The following is a 27,860-nucleotide window of genomic DNA, read 5'->3' as shown; positions in this document are numbered from 1 at the left end:
TTCATCATCTTATACGTCTCAATGAGATCTCCCCTCATTCTTCTAAACTCCAACGAGTACAAGCCTAGTTTATTCAGCCTCTCCTCATAGCTCAACCCCCTCAACTCCGGTATCAGCCTAGTAAACCTCCTCTGCACTCCCTCCAAGGCCAAAATATCTTTGCGCAGGTGCGGCGCCCAAAACTGCACACAGTACTCCAGCTGTGGCCTCACCAATGCCCTATACAGCTGCAGCAAGACCTCCCTACTTTTATATTCAATCCCCTTCGCTATGAAGGCCAGCATCCCATTCGCCTTCCTGACCACCTGCTGCACCTGCAAGCTGGGTTTTTGCGACTCATGCACAAGGACCCCGAGGTCCCTCTGCACCGTTGCCTGCTGCAGTTTTTCGCCACGTAAGTAATAGTCCTTCCTACCATTCTTCCTACCAAAGTGGACCACCTCACACTTGCCAACATTAATTTCCATTTGCCATTTCCTGGCCCATTCGCCCAGCCTATCTAGATCCTTCTGCAGACTCTCCACACCCTCCGCACAATTAAGTGAGAGGAATTATGCCATAGCTGGTGAAACTCTTAATGGATTGGAAAAAACAGAGCCAACAGCTCCAAAGGTGGGAGTGCAGGAAAGAAAACACATACAAAGGCATATAGAGTTTTAGTTTTATTGGTATTGAATAAAAAAAAAATGTTGAAATGATTTTACTTGTGGATTTAGATCCATCTGGTATATTGTCTTCAATTCTGAACACTCCATTATAGGAAATAGCCATGGGGGAAACAAAAATCTGGCAGCGGTATCAGGTAAGAAAGGTTAAAGCTATGAAGAAAGGTTTGAAAATCTGCTGCTTTTTCCATTGAAACAGAGAAGGCTCAGATGGGATGCAAGTAGTGTTCAAAATTATGAATGATTTTGAGAAGACAAACAGAGAGAGTTTTCATATCTTTTTCCATGGAACCAGGATGTGAAGTATTGCTTTGGGGGTAGACAGAAAGATAACTCAAATAAGGAGGATCATACTCGTAGCAGATGCTACCTTTTGTTTTGAAACCTTTGGTCAATTGTGAGAAATATTTGATATGATGAATTGCTAATAATGGGGTATAGACTCAGGGTTGACGACTCAAGAACAGCTTCTTCCCTGCGGCCATCAGACTTTTGAATGGACTTATTCTCCACACCCTAACTATGGCTATAACACTATATTCAGCACCTTCTCCTTTCTTTCTCCCCTGTGTACTCTATGAATGGTATGTTTTGTCTGCGTAGGGCGCAAAAAACAATATTCCAATACATGTGACAATTATAAATCAAATCAAATCAAAAGAGGCCCTGGGATCAGACTATTTGCATAAAACAAGCAAGTGCCTGGCCAGCATTCACTGGGGTGAGGATGGCATGTGCCAGTCACTTGAACTTGAAGTTGTCACTAGCAGTATGGGATCAAACAACAAGCTAAGCATCACGAACGTCCAGAGAAGTCCTTCAGGTTATAACCTATATGTGTCCGTTATACCATTCTGTTTCTTTTATGCGTTACTGTCCGGCTTGGACTGGCTGGGAAGAGATCAAATCAATTCAATAAACAGCAATGGATTCTCTACAATAACCAATGACAAAAGAGAGGAAGATAAGAGAAAGAAAGCCCTGTTTGTGGAGTCTATATTAGTGTGTGAAGGCATTTCTTTGAAGACATGAAATTTGAAGATAGGCCCCTGTGGCACTTTTGAAGGATTAGCTAAAATGCAAAACTGAATAATCTGATACCTGGTGCCTCCATTCAGAAACCACACATTCTGAAAGTTTTATGATATCCGACAATTAATTCTACAGGTTGAATTTAAACTTCAGCAATAACTTATTGCTTTCAATATAATAAAACATTCATAAACATAATATTAACTAGTAAAACATATTTCCAAAATGTGACACATTTATATGCAAATTCAGTTATCACAATATAGTTAAGACATTCTTTGTTGTTTGTCCGTGCTAAATTTTTCTGACTCTCCCTTACTTTAAGCAAATCAGTCAGAAGTACTGTTGGTTTGAGGGTGCATGTCAGGAATGAGTACATGGATTAAGCCCAGGACAACAAGCTAGAATCAAAGAAAGAATCAAACCATCTATCGTTGCCCATTTTTTTTCTCTTTTATGGTTATTGAAGTAATTAACACAGAGCTTCTGGATCTGAATATCAATGTTGGCTGACATTTGGGCTGGGCTAATCTGAAATTTAAAAACAGAAAATGCTGGAATGCTCAGCAGGTCTTCTGTCTGGCATCATCTACAGAAGGAAAAACAGAGTTCTGATTCAGGTTGATAGTTTTTCACCGGTTGTTGACCTGAAACAGGTAACTGTCTCTCTCTCCCCACAGATGCTTCAGACCTGCACAGCATTTTTCATTCTTTATTTGAGTTTCCAGCAGCCACAGGATTGTGTTTCAGCAGAAAACTGAAACTTCAGTTTGTGAGCCTGGGTTGAAGTGCACAAACGTCAAAGCTTGACAGTGAAAACAATGCATTAAGAATGCATTTTCTTTCATTTTCTAACTCCACCAAATTCTACCTCCTGTTAGGTGACAGGAAGTAGCATGGGGAAGGCCAGTAATAATAATTCCAAGGCTGAAGAAATAAATCTTGTAATGGTGACATAGTATTGGCAGAATTACAAGAGCAGCAGAAACTGAGAATGTAGCAAGCACACAGGATCCTTTGCACTTGAATCTCATCAAAAGTTGATGTGCAAGTTTTGCCAATATGAGGTCCTTGAACTCAAAGGTTGTGTACCACTATGCTGTAGTGCCCCTTAGCTGAGGAATGCTGGCACAATAAGAGTTAGCTTTTCTTGAATTCGGAGAGCTCTTAAGAAAGTATTGACAGTGAATATGAAGAGGGCTGTATCTCACTCTTGCAGTTAAAGACAAAAAAAAAACCTCGAGAACAGGAGGTCCTTGAGTTTGTTTTCTCTGTTCAATTAGAACATGGTAATTAGTATTTCAACTTCATTTACCCATCTTTATCCTTTCCTTCTTGCATTCATTTGTGGGATGTGGTCATGACAGGCAAGGCCAGCATTTATAGCCCATTCCTAACTGTCCTAGTCAAGGTGATTTCTTCCCTCCACTTGATAAAACAGGGACTCAGTTGTGGATACAACTCCTGGGACCCAACTTGACTCACTTCCAAGATTTCTCACAAATGCTGCTTCATCCACTGAAAACAACCTGGGTTTCCTTCGGGTGCTCCAGTTTCCTCCCACAGTCCAAAGGTATGCAGATTAGGTTGATTGGCCAGGTTAATTTGACCATAGTGTTAGGGGGATTAGTAGGATAAATATATGAATCAGGGAATAGGAATAGGGCCTGGGTGGGATTGTGGTCAATGCAGACTCAATGGGCTGAATGGTCTCTTTCTCCACCGCAGGGATTCTATGTAAGTCTTTGGTAAGTCATGGTTGGCCTCTATTCTCCCTGGCAAATTTGAAAACATGAAGCTCAGTTTTGTTCTCAGATATTAATTCTTGGGACTCCTGTTGCTGCATGTGGAGGGGGTTCTATAGCCCAGAAGGAAGTGTGAGATTCTAGTCTCCAGCATCCCAGGCTGCATCTTTAGGGGAGACTTAAAGGTTTGGATGGTTCACTGAGCTAATCCATTGGATGCTGGGTGGTAAGGCACTCGATACCATAGAGAATGGGAAAGTTCTGGAACTCAGTACTTGTCAAGGCTATTCCGTTATGATTATGACTTCAGGTATTCCATGGATTAATTTGTCAACTATCCCTTGCAAGTTTTCAGAGACTTCAGCTCAAAATCTTTATTCCGCTTTGAATGTGCATCGACAAGGAGCAAAAATATTGTGCCCATTAATGAACCAACATAATCAATATGGTCTCATGTCCATGGCCAGCAAGGGTGCCGTGTGGCTACAGCAGGCAACGCTTGTTGTGATTGGCACTGTTCACAGTGCTTGATGATGCTCTCAAAGATAGCATCAATGCCAGACCACCAGACAGAGCTGCTAGTGAGCATCTTCATCTTTAGATATACCCGGATGGGCACTGTGCAATTTGGCTAGGAGAATCTCTCTTCCTGGTACAGGGATGATTACCCTTGCCCCACAAACTATGATGCCAACTTGGCAACTCAACTCATATTTTTTAAATTGGTTTCTTTAAGTCAGTCGTGGCCCAGAAGGCTTTGTTCACTATTATTACTAGGAGCTGGGCAGACTGTTGCCCGTAGCTTATAGGTACCCATTACTTTCATGATTTCTCCTGAGTAAATCTTCAACTTTGCTGCAGTACTCTTTAAATTCAATGGCTGGATTCCTTCTCAAGTACTGGAATGTACGTTGAGCAATCATAGCAACAGGTATCCACTTTCATCTTAAGAGGTTTTCCATTCACCAGGAGTATTACAATAATGGGGCTATCTTGCCTGCTTTCACATTAAACAGGAAGTGAACATCTAAATTGTTGATGGTAGCTTCTTCCATATTTTATACTTGTAATGCTCTATTTAATCGGCTACTAGACAGACTTGATTTGCTTTGTAAATCAGTTCCCAAGTGTAGAGAACAAGAAGGTATTTCATGGAGGTTAACATTTCCATGAGGAATTTTATGACCTCCTGCTGTGGGATTTTCTACAAAAGCTCAGAAGAAACTTGGCTCAGCAAAACCATTCTTACCTTTTGAATTAAATCTTGATGGGTTTGGCGCAACACTCCAGTGAAACGCTAGAAGAGAACGTTTTAATTTAAATGGAGAGAGACTGCAGAAATCAGTTGAACAGAGGGATCTGGGTGCCTTGGTGTGTGAACTGCAAACAGGTTAACTTGCAACTGGGCGGCACTGCTGCCTTACAGTGCCAGGGACCCAGGTTCCATTCCAGCCTTGGGAGACTATCCGTGTGGAGTTTGCATGTTCTATCTGTGACTGTGTGGGTTTCTCCAGGTGTTCTGGTTTCTTCCCATAGTCCAAAGATGTGTAGGTTAGATGGTTTAATGAGGTAAATGTGCAAATTTACAGGGATAGGGCAGGAAGGTGAGCCTGGGTTAGATGCTCTGTTGGAGAGTTGGTGCAGACTTGATAGGCAGAATGGCCTCCTTCTGCAATGTAGGGACTCTATGATTCAAGTACAGCAAATGATTTGGAAGACAATAGGAATGCTATGATTGTAAGCAGAGTGAATATAAAAGTCAGATAGTCTTAAAATTATACAGGGCATTGGTAAGACCACACTTATAGTACTCTGGACAGTTTTGACCTCTTTATTGAAGGTGGGATATACTTGCATTGGAAGTTCGCTCAGCTAATTTCTGGGGTTGTCTTATTAGGAAAGCTTGAACAATTTTGCCTATACTTATTGGCAGTTAGAAGAAAGCAAGGTGATTTTATTGAAACAAATTGCATTCTGAGGGATTTGGCAACGTGAATGCTAAGAGGATGTTTCCTCTTGAGAGAGAATCTAGACCTTGTGATGCACTGTTTAAAATAATGAATCTCTCATTTAGAAAGGAGATAAGGAGAAATTTTTCAGTCTGCAAAATTCTCTTTGCCTGAGAGCTGAGGATGCTGGATTATTGAATATATTGAAGGTCTAGATAGATGGGCCTGGACAGACAGGCCTAGATAGACAGTCATATTTAGAAAGGCCTTGATAAACAGGCCTGGATAGACAGGGTGTGGATTGACAGGGTCTGGAAAGATAGGCCTGGATGGATAGGCCTGGATAGGCAGGCCTGGATCGGCTGATTTTTATCTACAAAGAAGTTACAGTTTATTGGGGAGGGGCTGAGAGAAAAGTGGAATTTTGGCCATAATTATATCAGCCAGGATCTTAGTGGATGGCAGGGCAGATTTGAGGGACTGAATGTCCCACTCTTGCTCCTACTGTCACAAAAGATGTATTCATTTGATATCTCATCAGCTGGCTTTACATAATAAATATTATTATGATTAAACTTTCATTTTATGGAGTGTCCTGAAAAACCCTTACAGGGAAAATAGCTATCCTGGGGCTGTTGATTTTTCTTCCTTTTGGACCAAATTGGTTCAATCTGGGCAGAATGGATGATCCAAAGTTAATTGCCTGGGCATTCAAAATTCATAACCTGGGATATAACACATAATGGCTAAAGAGAAGTGCTAGTCATGAGCCAACCCGTAAGAGTTTCCAGTCTTCACCTTTGAAGATCTCTTCTTGGAATTCTCTCCAAAAGTCCATCCAGATCAGATGGCCTCAACAATGGCCTACCTCAGAGTTTCAGTCTTGCTTTCAGAGATTCTGTTCCCTGGGCTGTTGAGTACACTCAAACATCAATTTACAAGCATGATTTCAGCCCTTTGGTTGTGCCAAGCAAGAACAATGCTGCTCCAACACGGTGTAGCACAGCTTCACTGAACTTCATTGCCTTCCAAGATTTTCAGGCTTTCTCTTCAGGCTTCTTCAATATCCCAACTTGAGCAGCATCAGCAACGGTCTACCTCACCATCTTGTTTCCCAAAATTCCATTCCCCTGGATTCCTGTGTATTCATTCAAGCACTAAATTACCAGCACAACTTCAGACTTTCAGCCTTGCTGATCAGAACGCACATGTTTCAAAGGGCATCTTCATCCCAATTACCAGGGCGTCTCCTGAACATTGTTGACTTAAAGTCTGTTCCCCGCAAGCTTTTTTTTAAATTTGGAATCTGTTTCTCTGATCCTTTTGTTTTTTTTAACTTAACTGGGACTTGTTTCTCTCCCCTTCCTTTGTCCTGTATCGGGGACAGTTCCCTGTCTGATATATTGCTGGTTACAGTGTTCCACACAGGCACTTGGCCATTGTTTCTCACACCCTGTTTTCCTCTTTACTCACAGGTGTGGTGAGGACCTGTCGTGGGCCTGAAGAATGTAAAGATGCCGAACCACACACGCGCATCCCGCTCTCAGCATATGCATGCACGGGAAGTCCAGAAACTTGGGACTTGGAGCTCCTGACATCTGAACTCAACACTAAGGTAAGTTTTGGTTTTGTAACATTGCATTCACTAGTACCAAAGGGAAAAAAAAACATTATCCTTCCCAATTTCCCTGCCAAGTCACAAATGATCCTGCCTGGGTCATATGTAACCATTCGATCCTCATCATTAAGTTGGTATTCTGGATTTCCCTAATCACTATCATTGTAGACACTTCATCATTAGAAGGACTGCAGCAATTCCGAGCAACTAATAATGGGCGATAAATGTAGCCTTGCCAGCACTAATCATCTCCCAAGTTCAACATTAAACAAAGTATATGTAAAAGTCCATCATTATCTTGCATTAATCATACTGGAGGAAATACAATTTGAAAGGTGAAGCATTTTTGATTCTTACAAGCAATCACATGCTCATCATGATAATGGATGCTGAACATATGCAAATTAAGTAACTCTGTTTCAGTTTAGAGTGTGTGGCAATAAATGTTTCTTTCTGACATTACACTCATACTTCTGGTATCAACCTACCTGCATTGCTCTTACACATTATAAATCATAAATTAAGCTAAGTATATTGGTACTTACTATTATCCATCACAAATCTGGTTTTTATGTCTTGGCTCCACCAACCGAGTAATCTGGAAGTTAAATTGTTTAGGGGTATTACACAGAGTTCTTATCAACATTTAACCAACATCATTGAAACAAAGCAAATTATCTGGTTAATATTTCATTGCAGTTTGTGGTGTCTGCCCATATGGAAATTGGCTATTGAGTTCCATTCACTACAATAGTAATCATGGCCAGGATTCTCCCTGCTGCTCGAGAAATGCAGCAGGCCGGGAAACACCAGTGGGAGCAAGTAGGAGGCTGGAGTCCTCTCCCTCCCCAGCCCTTAACACCAGGGTGCCAGAGAACTGTAACCTCCTGCAGGCTCCAAGCACTCCCTCCCCTCCCTACTTCTACAGTCGCCCCACACTCCTAAAAATAAACTCTCTCAGCCTCACAATCACTAACACTGCTCTTTTAAATTCACTTGCAAGTCTAAAGATCCTCCAACCTCTGAAGGAAGAACCCGAACTGGCAGTAAGCCAGTGGAGCCCGATTCACCCGCGACTGCAATCTCAGGGACATCATTCACTCAACAGCCTTTGACCCATCCAGGCTGGAACTTGGTCTGGATATCCACCAACTGGCGAAGCCAAAATGCAGCCCGGCAGCAATCCGGAACACCCGACTGCACAGACCCATTTACCAGCACAGGAAGTGCAAGCAAGACAACAAATCCTCCATCTGCACACCGACCAGAGTGAAGAACCTCACTGGACACAACCCTACTCTTAACATCGCAAACCACTCTCACCGTCTCCCAGGCTCGAAAAGAAGCAGACGCTCCAGGAAGCCTGGAAAACATGCAGGCCCGCAGGTGAGGGTGGAACAACGCGGTCCAAAAGCTCCCTTCCCCAGCTTACTCCTTGCAAATGTCCAGTCTCTGGAAAACAAGCTGGACGAACTTAGAGCCAGACTCACTTTTCAAAGAGAACTGAGGGACTGCTGAGTACTCTGTTTCACCGAGGCATGGATTACTCCTGCTTCACCAGAGAATGCCCTACAACCAGAGGGCTTCTCAACCCATCGAATGGACCATACAGTGACCTCACTCAAGGCTAGAGGAGGTGGGATCTACTTGTAGCAACGCTGGCAAATTTCTGCTCCCCAGACCTAGAATACCTGATGCTAAAATGCTGCCCCTACTATCTTCCGTGGGAGTTCACCTCTGTTACCCTGATAGCAGTTTACATCCTACTCCATGTGGACATGAAGATCGCGCTGAATGAAATATACACCACTACGAATAGTTTGAGACAAAACATCCAGAGATCTTGTTTATCGTGGCAGGGGACTTCAATCAGGCCAAGCTCAAGAGCATACTACCAAGTTACCACCAATAAGTCCCCTGCTCCACCAGAGGCCCAGACATCCTAGACCACTGCTACACAAATATCAAACATGTCTACTGCTCGCTCGCCCACCCACACTTTGGCAAATCAGACCACAAGACTGTGCTCCTGGTCCCGGCTTACAAGCAAAAACTGAAGCAGTAGAATCCATCAAAGAGAGTCGTGCAATGTTGGTTTGAGAAATTGGATGATCTCCTACAGGCTGCTTGGAGTCAGTGGACTGGTCTGTATTTAAAAACTCTGCGACCAGCCTGAATGAGTACGCCACAGCAGTAACTAACTTCATTAGTAACTGTAAAAGACTATGTGCCAAAGAAGCAAGTCTGTGTGTTCCCCAACCGGAAACCATGGATGAACAGGGATATCGAATGCTTGTTGAGGTCCAGGTCTGAAGTGTTCAAGTCAGGCGGCACTGACCCTTACAAGAAAGCCAGATAATAACTAAGGAGATACATCAAGACAATACCAGACCAAGCTGGCATCCCAGACTAGCCACACTGACACCTGCTGACTGTGGCAAGGTCTGCAATACAAAACAGGTTATAAGATGAAGGCATGTAAAGTTTCTGGCTTCAACGCACCCCTCCCTGATGAGCTCAATGCATTCTGCACCCCACATGAGCAAGAGGTCGGTGAGAGATGCCCTCCACCCTGGAAGCCCTGGATGAACCTGTATCTGGAATTGCATTGCAGATGTCAGAGCAGCTTTCTTGAATGTCAAACCATGGAAAGCAACTGGCCCGGTTGAAGTACCCAGACTTGCGCTCAGATCCTGCACAAATCAGGTGGTATTCACACACATTTTCAACCTCTCTTTACAACAATCTGAGGTCCCGACCTGCTTCAAGAAAATGACCATCATCACGATACCTAAGAAAAACCAAGCAGTCTGTCTTAATGACAGACAGAGCCATGGCTCTGACATTCATCATTATGAAGTGCTTCGAAAGGTTAGTCATGGCACGAATCAACTCCAGCCTCCCAGACTACCTGGATCCACTACAGTTTGCCTATCGCTGCAACAGGTCCACAGCAGACGCCATTTTCCTGACCCTACACTCAACCCTGGAGCACCTGGATAACAAAGTCACCTATGTCAGAATCCTATTTATTGATGACAGTTTAGCCTTCAACACCATTATTCCCATGAAACTCATCTCCAAACTCCATGGCTTGAGGCTTAGCTCCTCCCTCTGTAACTGGATCCTGAAATTCCTAACTCACAAACCACAATCAGTAAGGACAGGCAACAACACCTTCTCCATGATCACCCTCAACACCGGTGCCCCACAAGGCTGTGTTCTCAGCCCCCTACTATACTCCTTATACACCTATGGTTGTGTGGCCAAATTCCCCTCCAATTCAATTTATACGTTTGTTGTTGGCACCACTGTGGGTCAGATCTGAAGCAATGATGAAACAGAGTACAGGAATGAGATAGAGAATCTGGTGAACTGATGTGACAACAATAACCTCTCCCTTAATGTCAACAAAACGAAGGAGATTGTTGTTGACAATCAGGAAGCGTAAAGGAGAACATGCCCCTGTCTACATTTGAGTTCCTCTGCTCCTCCACAAAATTGTGACCCTGGTACCTACCAAATGATATGGCATTGGAATATTGGGTCGAATACTGGAACATGATGTGCATTGCTGCCTCACAGCACAAGAGCCATGGGTTCAATTTCCAGTTTGGGTCACTGTCAATGTGGAGTCTACACATTTTCCCTGTGTCTGGCCATGCTAAATTCTCCCCTCGTGTACCCAAACAGGTGCCAGAGTGTGGCAGATTGGGGATTTTCACAGTGACTTGATTGGAGTGTCAAGTTAGGCTACATGTGGCATTAATAAATGAACTTAAACTTAGCTACTTGAAGGACATTGAGCCACTTAGCCTTAAACACTACTAAATAAGATAGGAGTTGTCCATTCAAATTATTTTTTCAATAATGTGTTAAGTCCTAATTATGATTAATCTCTGGAGCACTGAAAATTTGTTTTCATTTATTCGGATCATACTTATCATTGGTGATTAAATTTTTTTTAAGCTTTCATTCCATCACTTTTATCTCCAGCTTGATTCCACCTTTCTCTCCCTGCCTTTATCCTGCTTTATATCTATGATTTTACATCAAGTTAATGAAATTTCCTGGTCCAGGCCTAATTTTTGTATTAAAAGTTCCTCAACTGGATTGGGTGGCTGGGGCGAAATACTGTTGCTTGCCCTGCTCACAAGTGTTCTGCAATCCCTGGCACAGACTCTACATTAGAATCACTTTGTCAGTCTTGTAAATTGACATGGAAACTCTGTAGGGTGCAATGAACAGTGAGTACTATTCATTTTCCACTCACTCCAAAATCAAGGTGATTATGCTGTTGACAGGCACACAAACAATGAGCGGTATTATTTTAATTAGTGACTGCTGTAGTTCACAGCTATTTTATACAATCTTCAAACAGCTAATTGCAGCTTACTGAAATGTAAGTTAAGAAACAATCTATGAATTTTTTTTTAAGCTGGCGCAGATGTTCATTAATATTAACAGAGCTGCATCAATTCTTCCTGTAAAGAGCAAAGCGACTTTATGTTAACAAAAGGTCAAAACGCTACCAATCCTGGAGACGTTCAAGTGACAAACATTTCTGGCCTTACTAAACTGCAGAGGGCATGGACAAACGAGGGGCAAGAACTACACTCAGTTTAGCAACACAGTTCAATATGACAAACTACCTCAAAAGATTCCAACCTTCACTTTTTAAACCAACCTTAGTAGCAGATAATTAACAGTCAAATGCTTGCAAACGAATACTCAAAGATATACTAACACCACAGGTCCAAAAACTAAATTTCTATCCGGCAACATGACTGAGAAATAAACACCCAAAATATGAATGTAACTTATATTTAAATGCTTTTTATTATATATATTTCTGAAATTATCTATGGAGGTGGGCCTCCGATATTCAAATTTCATTTGCTATAATGCAACTGTTGCAATTTAAACATTCTCCCCACACATTTAATTTAATCTTATGTACGGCAGCAATATTTTATAATGAGGCATCTCCACTTTGTCTTATGTTATAAACAGAAAATACCACTAGTTAGATTTTGTTGGGATTTCTACACGAGTGTACTTGGTACTTACGTTGGTTTTATTGAAAATTGGTGTCTTTCATGTATATATGCCCCTGCTAAGGTTCCAGCACCAGAATTTACATACTGTAATATTAAAATAAAATATCACTTGGGCAATTTGATATTCATTTTACACAAATGGATGAAAAGATTTAACTTTGCTCTGCAATCAATGGAGAAAAACAAAATAATTTGTTTTACCTTGTAATTACACCAGCAGGCGAAGTCTACGTTCCAGTCATGCAGATATAGTTCTACGTTCCCAACAGCATGAGCAAGGTCAAAGCCAACAAAACATCCCTATACAACACAAGTTGATGCCATTATGTTGAAAGCACACAAACAAAATGTGAATTCAAACAACTTGAAGGTTCAGACTGTTAAAAATGGTTATATTTGATAACTTGGCATCCCAAATTCTGTATTGATTATACACGATGTTGCTGCTAGAAAAATTGATTTTATTCAATATTGTGGATAAACACAACATTTAAACCAATAGGGCGACATGGTGGCACAATGGTTAGTATTATTGCCTCACAGAGCCAGGATCCTGGGTTCAATTCTGGTCTCAGATGATTGTCTGTGTGCAGTTTGCACATTCTCTCTGTGTCTACGTGAGTTTCCTCCAGGTGCTCCCACAGTCCAAAGATGTGCAGGTTAGGTGGATTGGTCATGCCAAATTGATCTTTAGTGTTAGGGGGATTAGAAGGATAAATACGTGGGGTTATGGGGACAGGGCATGGGTGGGATTGTTGTGGCTGCAGGATCAATAGGCCAAGTGACCTTGATATGCACTGTAGGAATTCTATGATGTCAAATGGAGAAAGAACTGAAGGAATTCTATGATGTCAAATGGAGAAAGCACTGAAGAAAAAGTGCTGAAGTTTTTTTTTTCAATTTGCCCACAGCCATGCCAAATAGATTGGTAAGATGTCTTCTCCCAAAAGTGTTTAAGAACATAAGAACATAAGAACTCGGAGCAGGAGTAGGCCATCTGGCCCTTCGAGCCTGCTCCGCCATTCAATAAAATCATGGCTGATCTTTTCTTGGACTCAGCTCCACTTACCCACCTGCTCACTTTAATTCCTTTACTGTTCAAAAATGTATCTATCCTTGCCTTAAAAAAATTCAATGAGGTAACCTCAATTGCTTCACTGGGCAGGGAATTCCACGGATTCATAAACCTTCGTGTGAAAAAGTTCCTCCTCAATTCAGTCCTAAATCTGCTTCCCCTTATTTTGAGACCATGCCCCCTAATTCTACTTTCATCCACCAGTGGAAACAATTTCCCTGCTTTTATCTTATCTTTTGCCTTCATGATCTTATATGTTTCTGTAAAATCTCCCCTCATTCTTCTGAATTCCAATGAGTATAGCCCCAGTCTACTGAATATCTCCTCATAAGCCAACTTTCTCAACTCCAGAATCAACCTAGTGAATCTCCTCTGCATCCCCTCCAGTCCCAGTGTATCCTTTCTCAAGTAAGGGGACCAAAACAGTACTCCAGGTGTGGCTTCACCAGCACCTTACACAGCTGTAACATAACCTTGCTATTTTTAAACTCCATCCATCTAGCAATGAAGGACAAAATTCCATTTGCCTTCTTAATTACCTGCTGTACCTGCAACCAACTCCTTGAGATTCCTGCACAGTGACACCCAGGTCCCTCTTCACAGGACCATATTGTAATTTTTTACCATTTAAATAATAGTCCATTTTGCTGTTGCTCCTACCAAAATAAATGACTTCACATTTACCAACTTTACACTCCATCTGCTAGACCCTCCCCCATTCACTTAGACTATCTATATCCCTTTGCAAACGTTCAGCATCTTCTGCACACTTTGCTTTGCCACTCATCCCAGTGTCATCTGTGAATTTTGACACACTACACTTGGTCCTCAACTCCAAATCATCTATATAAATCATAAACAATCACAGTCCCAACACTGATCCCTGAGACACACCACTAGTCACTGATTGCCAACCAGAAAGACACCCATTTACCCCGACTCATTGCTTTCCATTGGTTAACAAATCCTCTAGCCATGCTAATACATTACCTGTAACATTTTGCATCTTTAGTTTATGTAGCAGTCTTTGGTGCAGCACCTTGTCAAATGCCTTCTGGAAATCCAGATACACCACATCCGCAGGTTCCCCATTGGCCACTTCACATGTAATGTTCTGAAAGAATTCTACCAAATTAGTCAAACAAGACCTGCCCTTCATGACGCATGCTGTGTCTTATCAACGGGGCAACTTATATCCAGATGTCTTGCTATTTCTTCCTTGATGATAGATTCAAGCATTTTCCCTACTCCAGAAGTTAAGCTGCCTGCCTTTTGTCTACCTCCATTTTTAAACAGTAGCATCACATTTGCTGTTTTCCAATCTGCGGGAACACCCTAGAATCCAGCAAATTTTGGTAAATTACCTCGAGTGCATTTGTTATTTCTCTCACAATCTCTTTTGGTGCCCTGGAGACCAGGAGACTTGTCTACCTTTAGCCCCACTAACTTACACAACACTATCTCTTTCATGATAATGATAGTTTCTAGGTCCTCAACTGCCATAGCCTTCCTGTCATCAATTTTTGGCATGCTATTTGTATCTTCCACTGTGAAGACCAACACAAAATACCTGTTTCCAGTTATTACATCCCCCTTCTCATCCTCTAAAGGAACCAATGTTTATTTTAACCACTTTTTTTCGTTTTATGTATTTGTAAAAACTTTGAATACTGTCCTTGAGATGGTTATTAGGATGAGCCAGATTAGCATGTTTCCTTCAATGACAATGTTTTGGAATGCAAACAAAGTGGCTGGATTTTAATTATACAATTTTAAAATTCAGTCATTCAGCTCCAGGGGCTTAGGATACCTCAGAGAATGGAATTGAATAACTAGGTTGTCAGTAGAAATAATGTCATTGAGTGACAGAATAGACTCGATGGGTCGAGTGGCCTACTTCCGCTCCCACATCCCATGCTTTTAATTAAGTTATCAATACCTTATCAAAGGGGAGGGATGATCTATGCAAATGTATTTATTTTACATTTCAGCAGTTTAATTGGAGAAAATCTCTTCTTTGCAGAAATCTGATTTCCTTGATGAGGCTCTGCATTCTAATCACACAGGAACCAGATAGTTATTAAAACCAAAGGGGTTGGTTAATCTCAGCAAATCTAACAGTGTCTGTGGGGAGAGAGAGCAGCTGAATTGATGTTTTGAGTCCGTACAACTCCTCTTCAGAACTGAAGAGGGGTAGAAATGTGATTGATTATTTAGCTGGAGATGATGGCGCAAAAGTTGGAGCAGAATAGACAATCAGGGAGAGATGGGACCTGAGATGTCATGGACACAAAGCAAAGGGAGTGGTAATGGTGTCATTAAAGACAAAAGAAGATGCTGATATTGGTATAAAGGTAAGATAGTAGAAGATGCTGTCGGAAAATTCAGCTCGGCGCTCAGTTCAGACAAAACTAAGGAACGAGTGACAGATGGCCCTATGGAAATTTGCATTGGTGCAAACAAACAGAAAAAAGAGGTCATAAAAACAAACAAATTAGGAATAGCAGTAGGCCACTTGGCCCTTTGACCCTTTCAACCATTCAATAAGATCATAGCTGATTGCAACTTCAACCCCAAAATCTTGCCTAACCCGATAGCCTTGCACCTGCTTTTTAATCAAGAATCTATGCAGCTCAGCTTTGAAAATACTCAGAGACTCTGTTTCCACTGCTTTTTGAGCAAGAGAGTTCCAGCGACTCACAACTCTCAGAGGAAAAAAATCTCCTCATCTCTCTCTTATATAGTGTTAGGGTATGAGATGTGAAACCCCAAGAGCTGTTAAGAAGTTAGAATAGACCCCAACTATTTGTCATTTTGGTGTTAATGTGAGGATAAGGTGTTTCACTCCTGGTGAGGTTCTGTTGACACACTAGGAAACTTTTATCAAACAAATTTTATTTAGCAATACTGTAACAAATGAAACAGCTTAACATTTACCAACTGAACAATATTTATGACAAAATATAGTTTTTAACTGCTAACCTATCCTTTTGAGTTCCAATTCAAGTAATACCTCTCTTACACACTTAAAACTCCTCTTCAAAATCAGTTAGCAACAGACAGACTTATGTGCATGTTTTTAACAGTCTTAGAGCTTTTTAAACACCTCTGGAGAGGGAGAGAAAGAGAGAGATACAGAGAGACATCTGTCTTCTGAAAGCCTCAACTACAGCCGTCAGAGAGAAACGGAGACAGAAAGACACCTCTTGCTTCTTTCAGGACCAAGCAGAAACCTGACTGTCTTAAAATAAAGAGAAACTGTGTATCTTCTCTGCTAGCGTAATTCCTTCCATTAGCACATGCCTCCCTCTTTTAAAATTTCTTAAGTTTATTTATTGGTCACAAGTAGATTTACATTATCACTGCAATGGAGTTACTGTGAAAATTCCCTAGTTGCCACATTCCGGCACCTGTTCAGGTACACTGAGGGAGAATTTAGCATGGCTAATACACCTAACCAGCACATCTTTTAGATTGGGAAAGGAAACCAGGCCACCTGGAGGAAACACATGGAGAACTTGCATACTTTGCACAGATGGTGACCTAAGCTGAGAATCAAATCTTTTTCCCTGGCACTGTGAGGCAGCAGTGCTAACACTGTGCCACCACACTCTTTTCAATCATCCTAATAAACACCCGAGTCTGAAACCCAAAGGGAGACCTAATTAACTACAAATGCATTTACTCTGTTTAGACAGCACACCATAGGTTAAAATCAGTCATAATCCTGCACTCTCAACACTTAAGCTGTCTCCTGCCCAGACAAATTGGCAGTGTATGAAACAGAGCTGAATTTTAAACGTATCCCTGACAGGAAAAACAATAAAAATACATTTCTTAAAGGCACAGTATCATCGCAATAGCAACAGCTTATTTTTACAAAGTGATCGCGTAGTTCTGGACTCTGACAATGGGAAACATCTTCTCCAGAGCCACCCTTTCAATACTCTTCAGAATATTAAAGTCACCTCTTATTCTTCTAAACTCCAGTGAATACAAATCTAACCTCTCCATCCTTTCCTCATAAGACAACTCACCCACTCCTGGGGTTAGTCTCTTAAACCTTCTCTGAACTGCTTCTAATGCACTGACATATTTTCTGAAATAAGAAGAGCAGTACTGTACACAATATGTCAGATGTGGTTTCACCAATGCCCTGTGTAATTGAAGAATAATGCCATACTTTTGCAATAAATTCCCTTCACAATGAATTATAACAGTCTATTAGCTTTTCTAGCCAGTTTCTGTGACTATATACCAACCTATTGCAATACAAGATTGAGGAGACAGTTCACAGTCTAAAGTTATTGGACACAATGTTGAGTTCAGAAGACTGTGATGTGCCTCACTGGAAGATCTGTTGTTCTTTCAGTTTGTGCTGGGCTTCACTGAAGTTTTGCTAAGGCCAAGGACAGACATGGGAGCTTGAAGCATAGAAATGTCGAAACTAGGAGGAGGAGTAGGCCATTCAGCCTTTCAGCTCTGCTATTCACTTTGATCATAGCTGATCATCAAATTCAATATCCTGATCCTCCCTTCCCCCCATATCCCTTGATCCCTTGACAACAAGATAGTGATCTGAAATGGTAAGCGACCAAAAGGTTTGGATCATGCTTGTGGACTGAGCGAAGTATTCTACAAAGCCACCGCCCAGCCTGCATTTAGTTCCCACGAGGGTAGAGGAGATCTCATTGGGAACAGTGAACAAATTGAAGGAAGTGGATGTAAAACGCGACTTCACTTGAGAGGCATGCTTCAGACCTCGAATGGTGATGACTGAGGAAGTAAAAGGCAAGTATTGCACCTTCTATGATTAAGAACATAAGAACATAAGAAGTAGGAGCAAGAGTAGGCCATCTAGCCCTTCGAGCCTGCCCTGCCATTCAGTAAGATCATGGCTGATATGAAGTGGCTCAGTTCCACTTTCCCGCTTTCTCCCCATAACCCTTAATTCCCCGACCATCAAAAACCTAACTACCCGTGTCTTAAATATATTTAGCGAGGTAGCCTCCACCACTTCAACGGGCAGAGAATTCCAGAGATTCACCGCCCTTTGAGTGAAGAAGTTCCTCCTCAACTCCGTTCTAAACTGCCCCCCCACCTTATCTTGAGGCTGTGCCCTCTAGTCCTGCTGTCCTTTCTGAGCGGGAAGAATCTCTCTACCTCTACCCTATCCATCCCTTTCATTATCTAATACGTCTCTATAAGATCCCCCCTCGTCCTTCTAAACTCCAACGAGTACAGACCCAGTCTATTTAGCCTCTCTTCATAGTCTAACCCCCTCATCTCCGGTATCAGCCTAGTGAACCTCCTCTGCACTCCCTCCAAGGCCAAAATATCCTTGCACAAGTGCAGCGACCAAAACTGCACACAGTACTCCAGCTGCGCCCTCACCAGTGCCCTGTACAGTTGCAGCAAGACCTCCCTGCTTTTATATTCTATCCCCCTTGCTATAAAGGCCAGCATCCCATTCGCCTTCTTGATCACCTGCTGCACCTGCAGACTGGGTTTTTGTGACTCATGCACAAGGACCCCCAGGTCCCTCTGCACCGTAGCATGCTGCAGCTTTTTGCCCTTTAAATAGTAATCCCTCCTACTATTATTTCTGCCGAAGTGCATAACCTCACACTTGCTAACATTGTACTCCATCTGCCAGGTCCTCGCCCACTCGCTCAGCCTATCTAGATCCCTCTGTAGACTTTCCACACCCTCCGCACAATTTGCTTTTCCACTCATCTTCGTGTCATCAGCAAATTAATTAATGATTGCAAGGGAAGCTGCCGTGGGAAGGAGATGGGGAGCTTGGAGTGATGAGCAACAGACCAGGGTGCCACAGAAAGAGCAGTCCCTGTGGAATGTTGATGAGTGGGGTAGGGGAGAGATATCATTAGTGTTGGCATCATGCTGGAGTTGGTGGAAATTACGAAGGATGATCCTCTGAATGTGAAGGCCAGTTGCGTGAGAAATGAGAACAAAGGGGACTCTATCATGGTTCTATGAGGGAGGGGAAGGGGTGAGAGCAGAGGTACAGGAGATGGGTCGGGCAGGGTTCAGTTCCGTCATCTACAGTGAATGGGAAGATAGTGTAGGGGATGATGGGGTGGAGGAGAAGGGCAAGGGGAACATTGGTTGAGAAAAAAGGAAGAACATGTCAGAAGTCCTGTTTCTGAAGGTGACATCATTAGAACGGATGCAACAGATGAGGAGAAACTAGGAGATTAGGATGGAATCTTTACTTGAAGCAAGGTGTGAAGAGCTGTCATCGAAGTAGCTTTTGGAGTCATTGGATTTGTAATATTGGCAGTCACTCAGAAATGGAGGTAGAGGTTAAAGATGGGAAGGGAATTGCCAGAGATGGATCATATGAAAGTGGTCCATCTCTGACAAAATAATAGAGGGGTGGAAATTGGAAGCAAAATCAATATATTTTTCCAGGTGCAGATGAGAGCATGAAGCATCATTGACACAATTAGCAATGTGCTGGAAAAAGATTTGTGGAAGAAAATCTGAAACAGGGAATGTTGCAAGATATAACTGGGGTCCACATCGTTAATCATAGCCAGACATTTTCATTGCAGGAAGTGAGACAAAAATAGTTCAAATTGTTATAAGTGAATGTTACTAATTAGTAGCTGAGTTGGTATCTGAATTGCCAATGCAAAGTACACTATCATTTTATCGATTAGCAGTGAAAAGAATATGAAACACTCTGAGCTAGTGGTTTCCTTTAAGAATTGTTCATTTCAGGATACTGCTCAGGAATGAAAGCCACACTGATCTTCGCTGAGATAATTGAGGAACTGACAGACTGCAAATAATGTGACCGAAGGGATGAAAGGTTATTCACCTACGCTGAAATATGACTGACTGGAGGTGCAGTGCAGCTAGTGTCTGTGAAGTTAGATCTTGTGACAACTTGGAGGTCCTCATTACTTATGTAATAGTAGAAAAAGTGGATGTAGCTTGTGTTTAAACTACCTTCCGATGGGCATGCTGGGTTTAATGGAGAGTAACATGACATTTAGTCAGTGAGATTTGACTTGTTGTGAGTCAGCTCACAGTTCAAAGCTGTTCCAAGTTCACCATTTGACTCTTTTGTCTTTTTCCTTTTGACTGAAAGGACAGATTAGTCAGTTCTTTTCGGCCCCCATAGAGAAGTACATACACTGCAGACATGTACTCTTCTCAAATTGGGCCCTTGGGAAGTTGTACTCTGCATGCAAAATGTGTTGTCACCCAAAATAATATTGGCAAGAACTGTTGTGCTCACTCTTTATAAAGACAGAGATCGCAATTGACAAATAGACTGCAACGACTAACTAGATGATATTTCCCCATCTATAAATGAATTGAACATGCAGCAGTGTCTGTGAGCATAGATGGGCGGCAGAATCATAGTCGTGCATTCAAAATGCTTCTACTTGATGAACGAAGTCCATCAAGAAACATCATCTATCTTTCTGCAGCTGTCTCCACTGTAGATACATACTAAAGCAGGACAACTCAAGGGAACGTTCCCTGAGATGGAGTTATCACATAAGGCGACAGCCCTGAATAGGATATTCATCTGTGTAGCTGATAGAAAAATGAACAACGTGCCAAATTGCAGCCTTACAAATTGAAACCTGACAAAAATATCCAGGCAGCAGTTGTGGATCAAACTGAACAGTCCTTCACTAGATCCTGGCCCCTTGCTTGTAGCGTAATGACAATATAAATCCAATTGGTTATCTATTTGGAACTACTTTGGTTACTGGAACAGCTAAAAACATGATATTCAGACCCTTTCCTGAGTGCACCTTCATGGTTTGCAGCACTTGTGATGTCAAAATGAAATGATGCTCAGAATGGTGATACAAACAAGCAAGGGACAGGAATTTCCACACAACCCGTCGCACGTTTTACGGTGGCAGAAGTGGCCTGTCTTTGGCTGGTCACGGGATCTTCTGGCTCCACTGTTGTCAACAGGGTTTCCTGTTGAATGCACCTCTTGCCACTGTAAAACCTGCGGCAGGGGAGCGTCGTCTGCAGGACTGGAAGATTCCACCAGGTGGAAAGTTCTGGCCCAGGTTTGCCAGAACCTGCCACGCACACTGTTAGGCTGCAACCATCAGTATGTGGACAAGCTCCCTCTCTGATTCATCATGCCTACAAGCAAAGAAAGAGATTTCCAATGTCTCAGGGCGGCATGTGAACAAATACTGTACACCCTACAAAGCAGGAAATTGATTCAGAGGAAGGGTGTTTGATTTTTAAAACTTCATTTATGGGATGTGGGTGTCGCTGGCTGGGCAGTATTTATTATCCTTGAGAAGGTGGTGATGAGCTGTCTTCTTGAACTATTGCAGTCCATATGGTGTAGGTACACTCACAGTGCTGTTAGGGAGGGAATTTGCAGGATTTTGGAAATTCCAAAATCTCCAACTAAAATTGTAAATATGATCTCTAGTGGGGATGACCGTGAGATCAGGGCATGATGAGTGCCTGCTGGATTAAACACTTAGCGAGGGAATGCAGATGTCTCCACCTTATTCTTTCAAGCTGATATCCTGCAGCTCACTGCTTCCCATTACAGGTAGTAGTGAATCTATCCTTTAAAAAAACATACTCTATCATGGCATGTGGGCATTGCTGGCTGGGCCAGCATTTATTACCCATATCTAAAACCCTTGAGAAGGATGGTGACCTGCTTTCTTGAAATGTTGCGGCCCATTTGGTGTAGCTGCATGCACAATGTTATTAGGAAGTGTTTCCTGAATTTGGACCCATTGACAATGAGGGGACAATGCGACAGCTCAAAGTCAGAATGGGGGTGGACTGCAGGCATTGATGTTCCTGTGCATCTGCTGCCCTTGTTATTCCAGGTGGTAGTTGTCACAGAAATGGAAAGTACTGTCAAAGGAGCCTTAGTGAGTTGCTGGAGTGCATTTTATAGATGATACATATTGTTGCTACGTGCATTGGTGCTGGAGGGAGTGAATGTTTAAGGTGATGGATGAGCTGCTAATCAAGTGGGATTCTTTGTCCGGGATGGTGTCAATCATCTGAAGTGTTGCTGGAGGTGCAGTCATCTAAGCAAGTGAAAAATATTTCATTACACTTGTGTCTTGCAGATGGTGAATAGACTTTGGGGGTCAAGAGGTACCCTCCACAGTATATATTTATTTATATATGTAGCTGGTTCAGGTCAGTTTCAGATCAATGGGAAACCCATGATGTCAATAGTGGGGGACTCAACTGATGATAATGTCACTGAAAGTCAAGGGTTTATTGTTAGGTTCTCTCTTGTTGGAGATGGTCATTATCTGGCACTTGTGCTATCTGCCATTTATCAGCCCAAGTCTGAATGTTGTCCAGGCCTTGCCGGATAGAAATGTGGACTGCTTCAATTTATGTAAAGCTTTGGTTCCTGTCTGAAGCACTGATGAGGCCTTGGGATCGCTGGATATCACTTGCTGACCACCAATGTCAAGGCCACAGGAAAGCAACAAAAGCAGCAACTTAATTCTGAACAGCTAACTTTAAATAACATGTTATAGAATTATCACTGGGGTTCTCCCAGTACAACTCCCTCCCACTACAATGTAACATTGATGAAACGGGCCATGTGGCTGCTTGCACTGATTTTAGGGGAATTTTAGGAAGAAGAATTTGTAGAAATGTTATTCTCAAAGCTCTGCAAGTAACAACACTATGAAATCGATACTCTAATTTTTACTAATGGCAAATCCATTAAGAGATAACAAAATTTTCTTCCAGTTGTATTTGGGATGTTTAAAAATTCATTTTTAATGGGATATGGGCATGGCTGCCTAGACCGGCATTAATTGCACATCCCTAGTTGCCCTTCAGAAAGTGGTGGTGAGCTGATGCAGTTCCTGAGGTGTAGGTACATTCACAGAGATGTTAGGGACAGAATTCTAGGATTCTAACCTAGCGGCAGTGAAGGAATGACAATAGATTTCCACGTCAGGATGGTGAGTGACTTAGAGGGGAAGCTCCAGGTGGTGATGTTCCCATGCATCTGCTGCTCTTGTCCTTTTAGATGGTAGCGGCAGTAGATGCAATTGCAGATGGCAACTGCAAATGAATCCTAAGCAATCCTTGGGTGGGATGCTAGCACGATGGCACAGTGATTAGCACTGCTTCCTCACAGCGCTATGAATCTAGGTTCAGTTCCGGCCTCAGGTCACTGTCAGTGTGGAGTTTGCACATTCTCCCTTGTCTGCGTGGGTTTCCCCCGGGTGCTCCAGTTTCCTCCCACAGTCCAAAGCTGTGTGGGTTAGGTTGATCGGCTATGCTAAATTGACCCTAGTGTCAGGGGGATTAGCAAAGTAAATGTGGGGTTACGAGAATAAGGCCTGGGTGGAAGTGCAGACATGATGGGCCAAATGGCCTCCTTCTGTATTCTATGATTCTACGATTCTCTGATTCTCTGATATAGTCAATCTACTTTGGAAGCCTGCATCTTGACAATTTGCATAGCCCAAGATTATTTGGTACAGCAGTTTCAATGGAGGGAAATTGAAATGTTATATTGGCATAGGCTTAAATGGGGAATTATTAACATCTAGGACATTAAATTATGATGACTGCTGAACCGAGGCACCAAAGAAAGATTTGCATTTATTGAATATCTTATCAGGTCAATCAAAAATTGTCACAAAGCCTTCACATGGATTGAATTAATCTGAAATTCAGGTGTTGTGTAAGCAAATGTAAGACCATTTTGTATAAAGTCCCATATACTGGATTGGAAGTTTTTTTTAAAGCACTGGCTGATGGACATGGCAAACACCCACTGTTCATTGGACAGTGCCACAGAATCTTTAATGTACTTCCCAGACTATTACCCAGCCTAAGCTTTGCTGAGAACTTCTGAAGGGACTGGGGGGGCAGCGGGGGCGGGGGGGGGGGGGGTGGTATTGGGAGTGAGGGGTGGCGGGTGGAGGGGTGGGTGGATGTAGGAGAATTCCCCAGCACATCTTTGGGTCCTCACCAGTTGCATTTCCTTAGGGCTTAAAAATTATGGGCCAATGAGTGAACGTCAACAATGATATCAGGCCTTCTTTTATAAGCAGAAGCATTTTTTTTTAATGAAGTAAAATGAAATTGTGTTGGATTACCTGACAAGAACAATTATCTTTGGGGTAGACTATCAGATCTTTGGGGTACCTTACCAGTTCTTCAGTTGCTTATAAGTAGATCAGAAAGCTCCATCATGCAGGACTAATGACAGCTTAATTATGATGAGTTTTATGAGTGAACCTACTAAATTATCTCTGGGATCAGGAGAAAAAGCAATTACTTGTTAGATTTAAAATGTCCCAAGGATTGTTATTAAAGTGAATGGTGCAATAAGCTATGAGGTATTATTGGCCAAAACTTAATCAAAGAGATAAGCTTTAACACTGCACAGTGAGGTGGAGTGATGGAGAGGTTTAGAGAGAGAATTCCAGAGTTCAGGGCATAGTCAGCTGAAGGCACCATCACAAATGGTGAAGCAACTAAAATCCAGCATGCTCAAGAGGTCAGAATTAGATGAGTACAGATGTCTTAGCGAGCTCTTCAGGTGGAAATAGCCATAGAAATAAGGAAGTGCGACACCATAAACAGTTTGGAAGCAATGCTGCAAACTTTAAAATCGATTTGCACCATAACTGGGATTCATTGCAGGTCAGCGAGTAGAAAAGGCAATCAATAGACAGGAACCTGGTGCTGGTAAGGACGTGGGCAGCAGAGATAGCTGGAAACAAGGAAAGTGTGACACTTCGGAAAACTTTGTGTTCACATTAGGAAGAAGTTGTCAACTGAGGAGTTCAAAAAGAGAATAGTTTAGGATTTAATTGGGCTTAAAATTGGGCCTTAAAAAATATTAGGCCTTAAAATTGGGACCCATAGTGTCCAAATTATAATAGTAAAATATGCGCAGCACTGTTCAGTTACTGCATTGGTGTCAAACAGATGTCCAGTACCAGCCAACCAACAGATAGAAAGAGAAAGAGACAAACTCCTCTGGTATTTGGGTCACATGTTAAGAGCCACTCTGACATCACACTCTCACTGGAGAAACTGCTGGAAAATCTCTATGACTCATCTAGACTCGAAACATCAGATCTTTTCTCTCCTTACAGATGCTGCCAGACCTGCTGATTTTCTCTTTTGGTTTCAGATTCCAGCATCTGCAGTGTTTGCTTTTATACACTCTCACTGGATGTAGGGTTGAAAAAATCCAATTTTCACACTCAATGAACATTGTGTAGAAGATTGAACAAGTAAAAAAAAAGAAGTCTCATAAAACACATTGTTAAAATGCAGAAAAAATAGAGAACAGAACTGAGAGCAGGAAACACTTTCCAAGAGCCAGGCAACGTTTTTTGTTACACTATCATTTGCTTTCTAGTCAGTAAAACATGCCCGGAGCCAATGAAGTGCCCAATAAAAATGCTAAAAATCTCATCCATTCTTTTTAACTTAAAGGTAATAAAATTCACTTTGATTTGTTCTGAAAATACATTTCTAATTAATATATTTCTTCAGTCTCATTTTTTTCTTTTGTTCCACTCTCTGAGCAACAGATTTTAATTTAGTTTTAGAATTGACCTTTTTGAATTGCTATTGAAGAAAACCATGTGTTCAACAACCAATGGAATAAAAAAAAATGTGGCTTCAAATAAAGAAAAATCTTTGTTGTGAAAATTGCTGAGTGACGGCATATCATACAATAAGCTTTACACTTTACTCCTGTTAAGTTCCTTTTGCAAAAAAATTATCCATTGTCCTTCAGCAAGAAATGTTTGATTCATTGGCCATGCTAAATTGTTCTTCCGTGTCCCAATACGTGTAGGGGGTTTAGTAGGGTAAATACATGGGAATAAGACCTGGGTAAGATGCTCTGTCAGAGAATCGGTGCAGACTTGAGGAGCCAAATGTCTTCCATCTGCACTCAAGGATTCTATGATTCCAAGAACATTTTCAACTTAAAGGAAGCTCACATTTGAAGTTGAAGAAATAGCACAACAAGGAAAACGGCCATTTATCGCTGACAACTTTCAGAAATTGGCCAAGTTTGGCCTCCTGGTGGTCCATGGGACTCTAGAATTGGCTTTTCAAAAAAAAGACTTAAAACAAAACACAGGCACAATGAATATGCAGTCAAGGGATGGTGGAGGCAATCAGACCACACAATGATATGCATGCACCTATACAAGAACTATCCAAGACTTCAATTATTTGTCTTGACCATTGCACTCTGGTGGTCAATCTGTAGAACTGAACATAATACTTACAAGATGACAAGCTTTGGGTTCTGAGTGTGCACCACATTCCTTCGAAATGCTATTCCTAAAACCTGTTTCATTAGAGGGAATATTTTTCACTAACCTGATGATGTTGATAAATTACAATCTTCGCCATTGAAACAAGTATATGAATGGACCATTCTTAAACCCAGAACAGAGATTGTTTCAAGATTTCAGAAGGTATAGTCAAGAGTGGGAAGGATATGTATCAATGATTGTCGTGGGTGTGATTTTGCACAAGAACATTTGCAAGTTCAGGGATGGGGCAGCGACTTGGAAGGTTAACCATAGGAGAGACTGATCATCTGCACAGGCGAATGTATCCCTCTGAGTGTCAATAGGATAAAAGCAATTTGGAAGTTATGGGAACATAGGTATTGCTTTAATTTGAAGGAAACAAGGTATTGATTTTGTAAGTTATCGGAGGGGACTGGTGATTGCAAGTTACTGGTGGTACAATAAACTGTCAAAATAATGTTGAGTTGTACTTAGTGGTGAGCTGTGACCATTTTCTCCACCTGGTCAGGTTCCCGTTGGACTTTGGAGTTAAGAGGGGAGGGGAGGGTTCAGCTGTACATTTCAGTCAATGAGGCACATAAATAAAACAGCACAAGAAAGCATATTTGCATGATTTTAAATCAAATTAATAATAATCAAATGAAGAGAAAATTTTATTTCAAATCATTTGTTTTGTATTGGTATTAAACATATTTCAAAAAAGCTAAAAGTCATAACTGTTAATACAACTTACAAGTGTTGCAAATGAACTCATCAAGAATTAAATTGTCTGTTTGTGAAATGCTTTTAAATACTCATGGCCTCTAGGTGGCAGGCATACTAAATTTAACTTCTCAAAGTTGGTAATTTGTTAATATATTTTAATTCTCTACAGAAAATGAAACTTGCCTTTGCATATCTATCACTCCCTCAAAAAGCAGTCATGTGAAAACTTCTTAAGTGACATTGATGGATTTTGTGTTGGGCAAGGCCATTAAAGGACATGGGAAGAGGCAGGTAAAACAAGAGACAGATCAGTTATGATCTAATTGAATGGCTGAATAAGCTCATGATGCTGAATGGCCTACTCCTATTTCCATGTTCCTTACGTATGTGACAGTCCAAGGCACTTCAGAAAAAAATGTGCACTCTGCTGCATCGGCAAGTGTAGCAATCGATTTGAACCACAAAGGCTTCATAAGCATTAGATATGTGAATGCCAGATGTTTTGTTATGCAACTTAAAGCACATCACTTTTTCTTTCAGTTGATAGCTGAAGGAATATACAGCAATGCCTCACTGAATGTGCTCGAGCCTTCCTGAAAAGTGTTGTTCTCCTGACCTCATTCTCGCTGGGCCTGCTGTTCCGTGCTTCTCTTGCTCGTCACATCTCCCACTCCCCAATCCTCTGGCTCGAC

The 27,860-nt window shown here is 41.8% G+C and overlaps 1 protein-coding gene across 1 annotated transcript in view; it reads right to left on the bottom strand.

Moving 5' to 3' along the window:
- The window catches only part of kynu (kynureninase), a 148,746-nt gene that overhangs the window by 16,841 nt on the left and 104,045 nt on the right, over nucleotides 1-27,860 (bottom strand). Inside the window, 3 exon segments of the mRNA XM_080199275.1 lie at nucleotides 7,555-7,607; nucleotides 12,080-12,153; nucleotides 12,271-12,369. Coding sequence (XP_080055401.1) covers nucleotides 7,555-7,607; nucleotides 12,080-12,153; nucleotides 12,271-12,369 — 226 coding nt within the window.

The sequence above is a fragment of the Carcharhinus amblyrhynchos genome, chromosome 11, assembly GCF_965287045.1.
Source record: "Carcharhinus amblyrhynchos chromosome 11, sCarAmb.v2.hapA, whole genome shotgun sequence".
Classification (NCBI taxonomy): domain Eukaryota; kingdom Metazoa; phylum Chordata; class Chondrichthyes; order Carcharhiniformes; family Carcharhinidae; genus Carcharhinus; species Carcharhinus amblyrhynchos.
The sequence above is the reverse complement of the archived record's forward strand: the minus strand, read 5'-3'. Positions and strand labels throughout refer to the sequence as shown.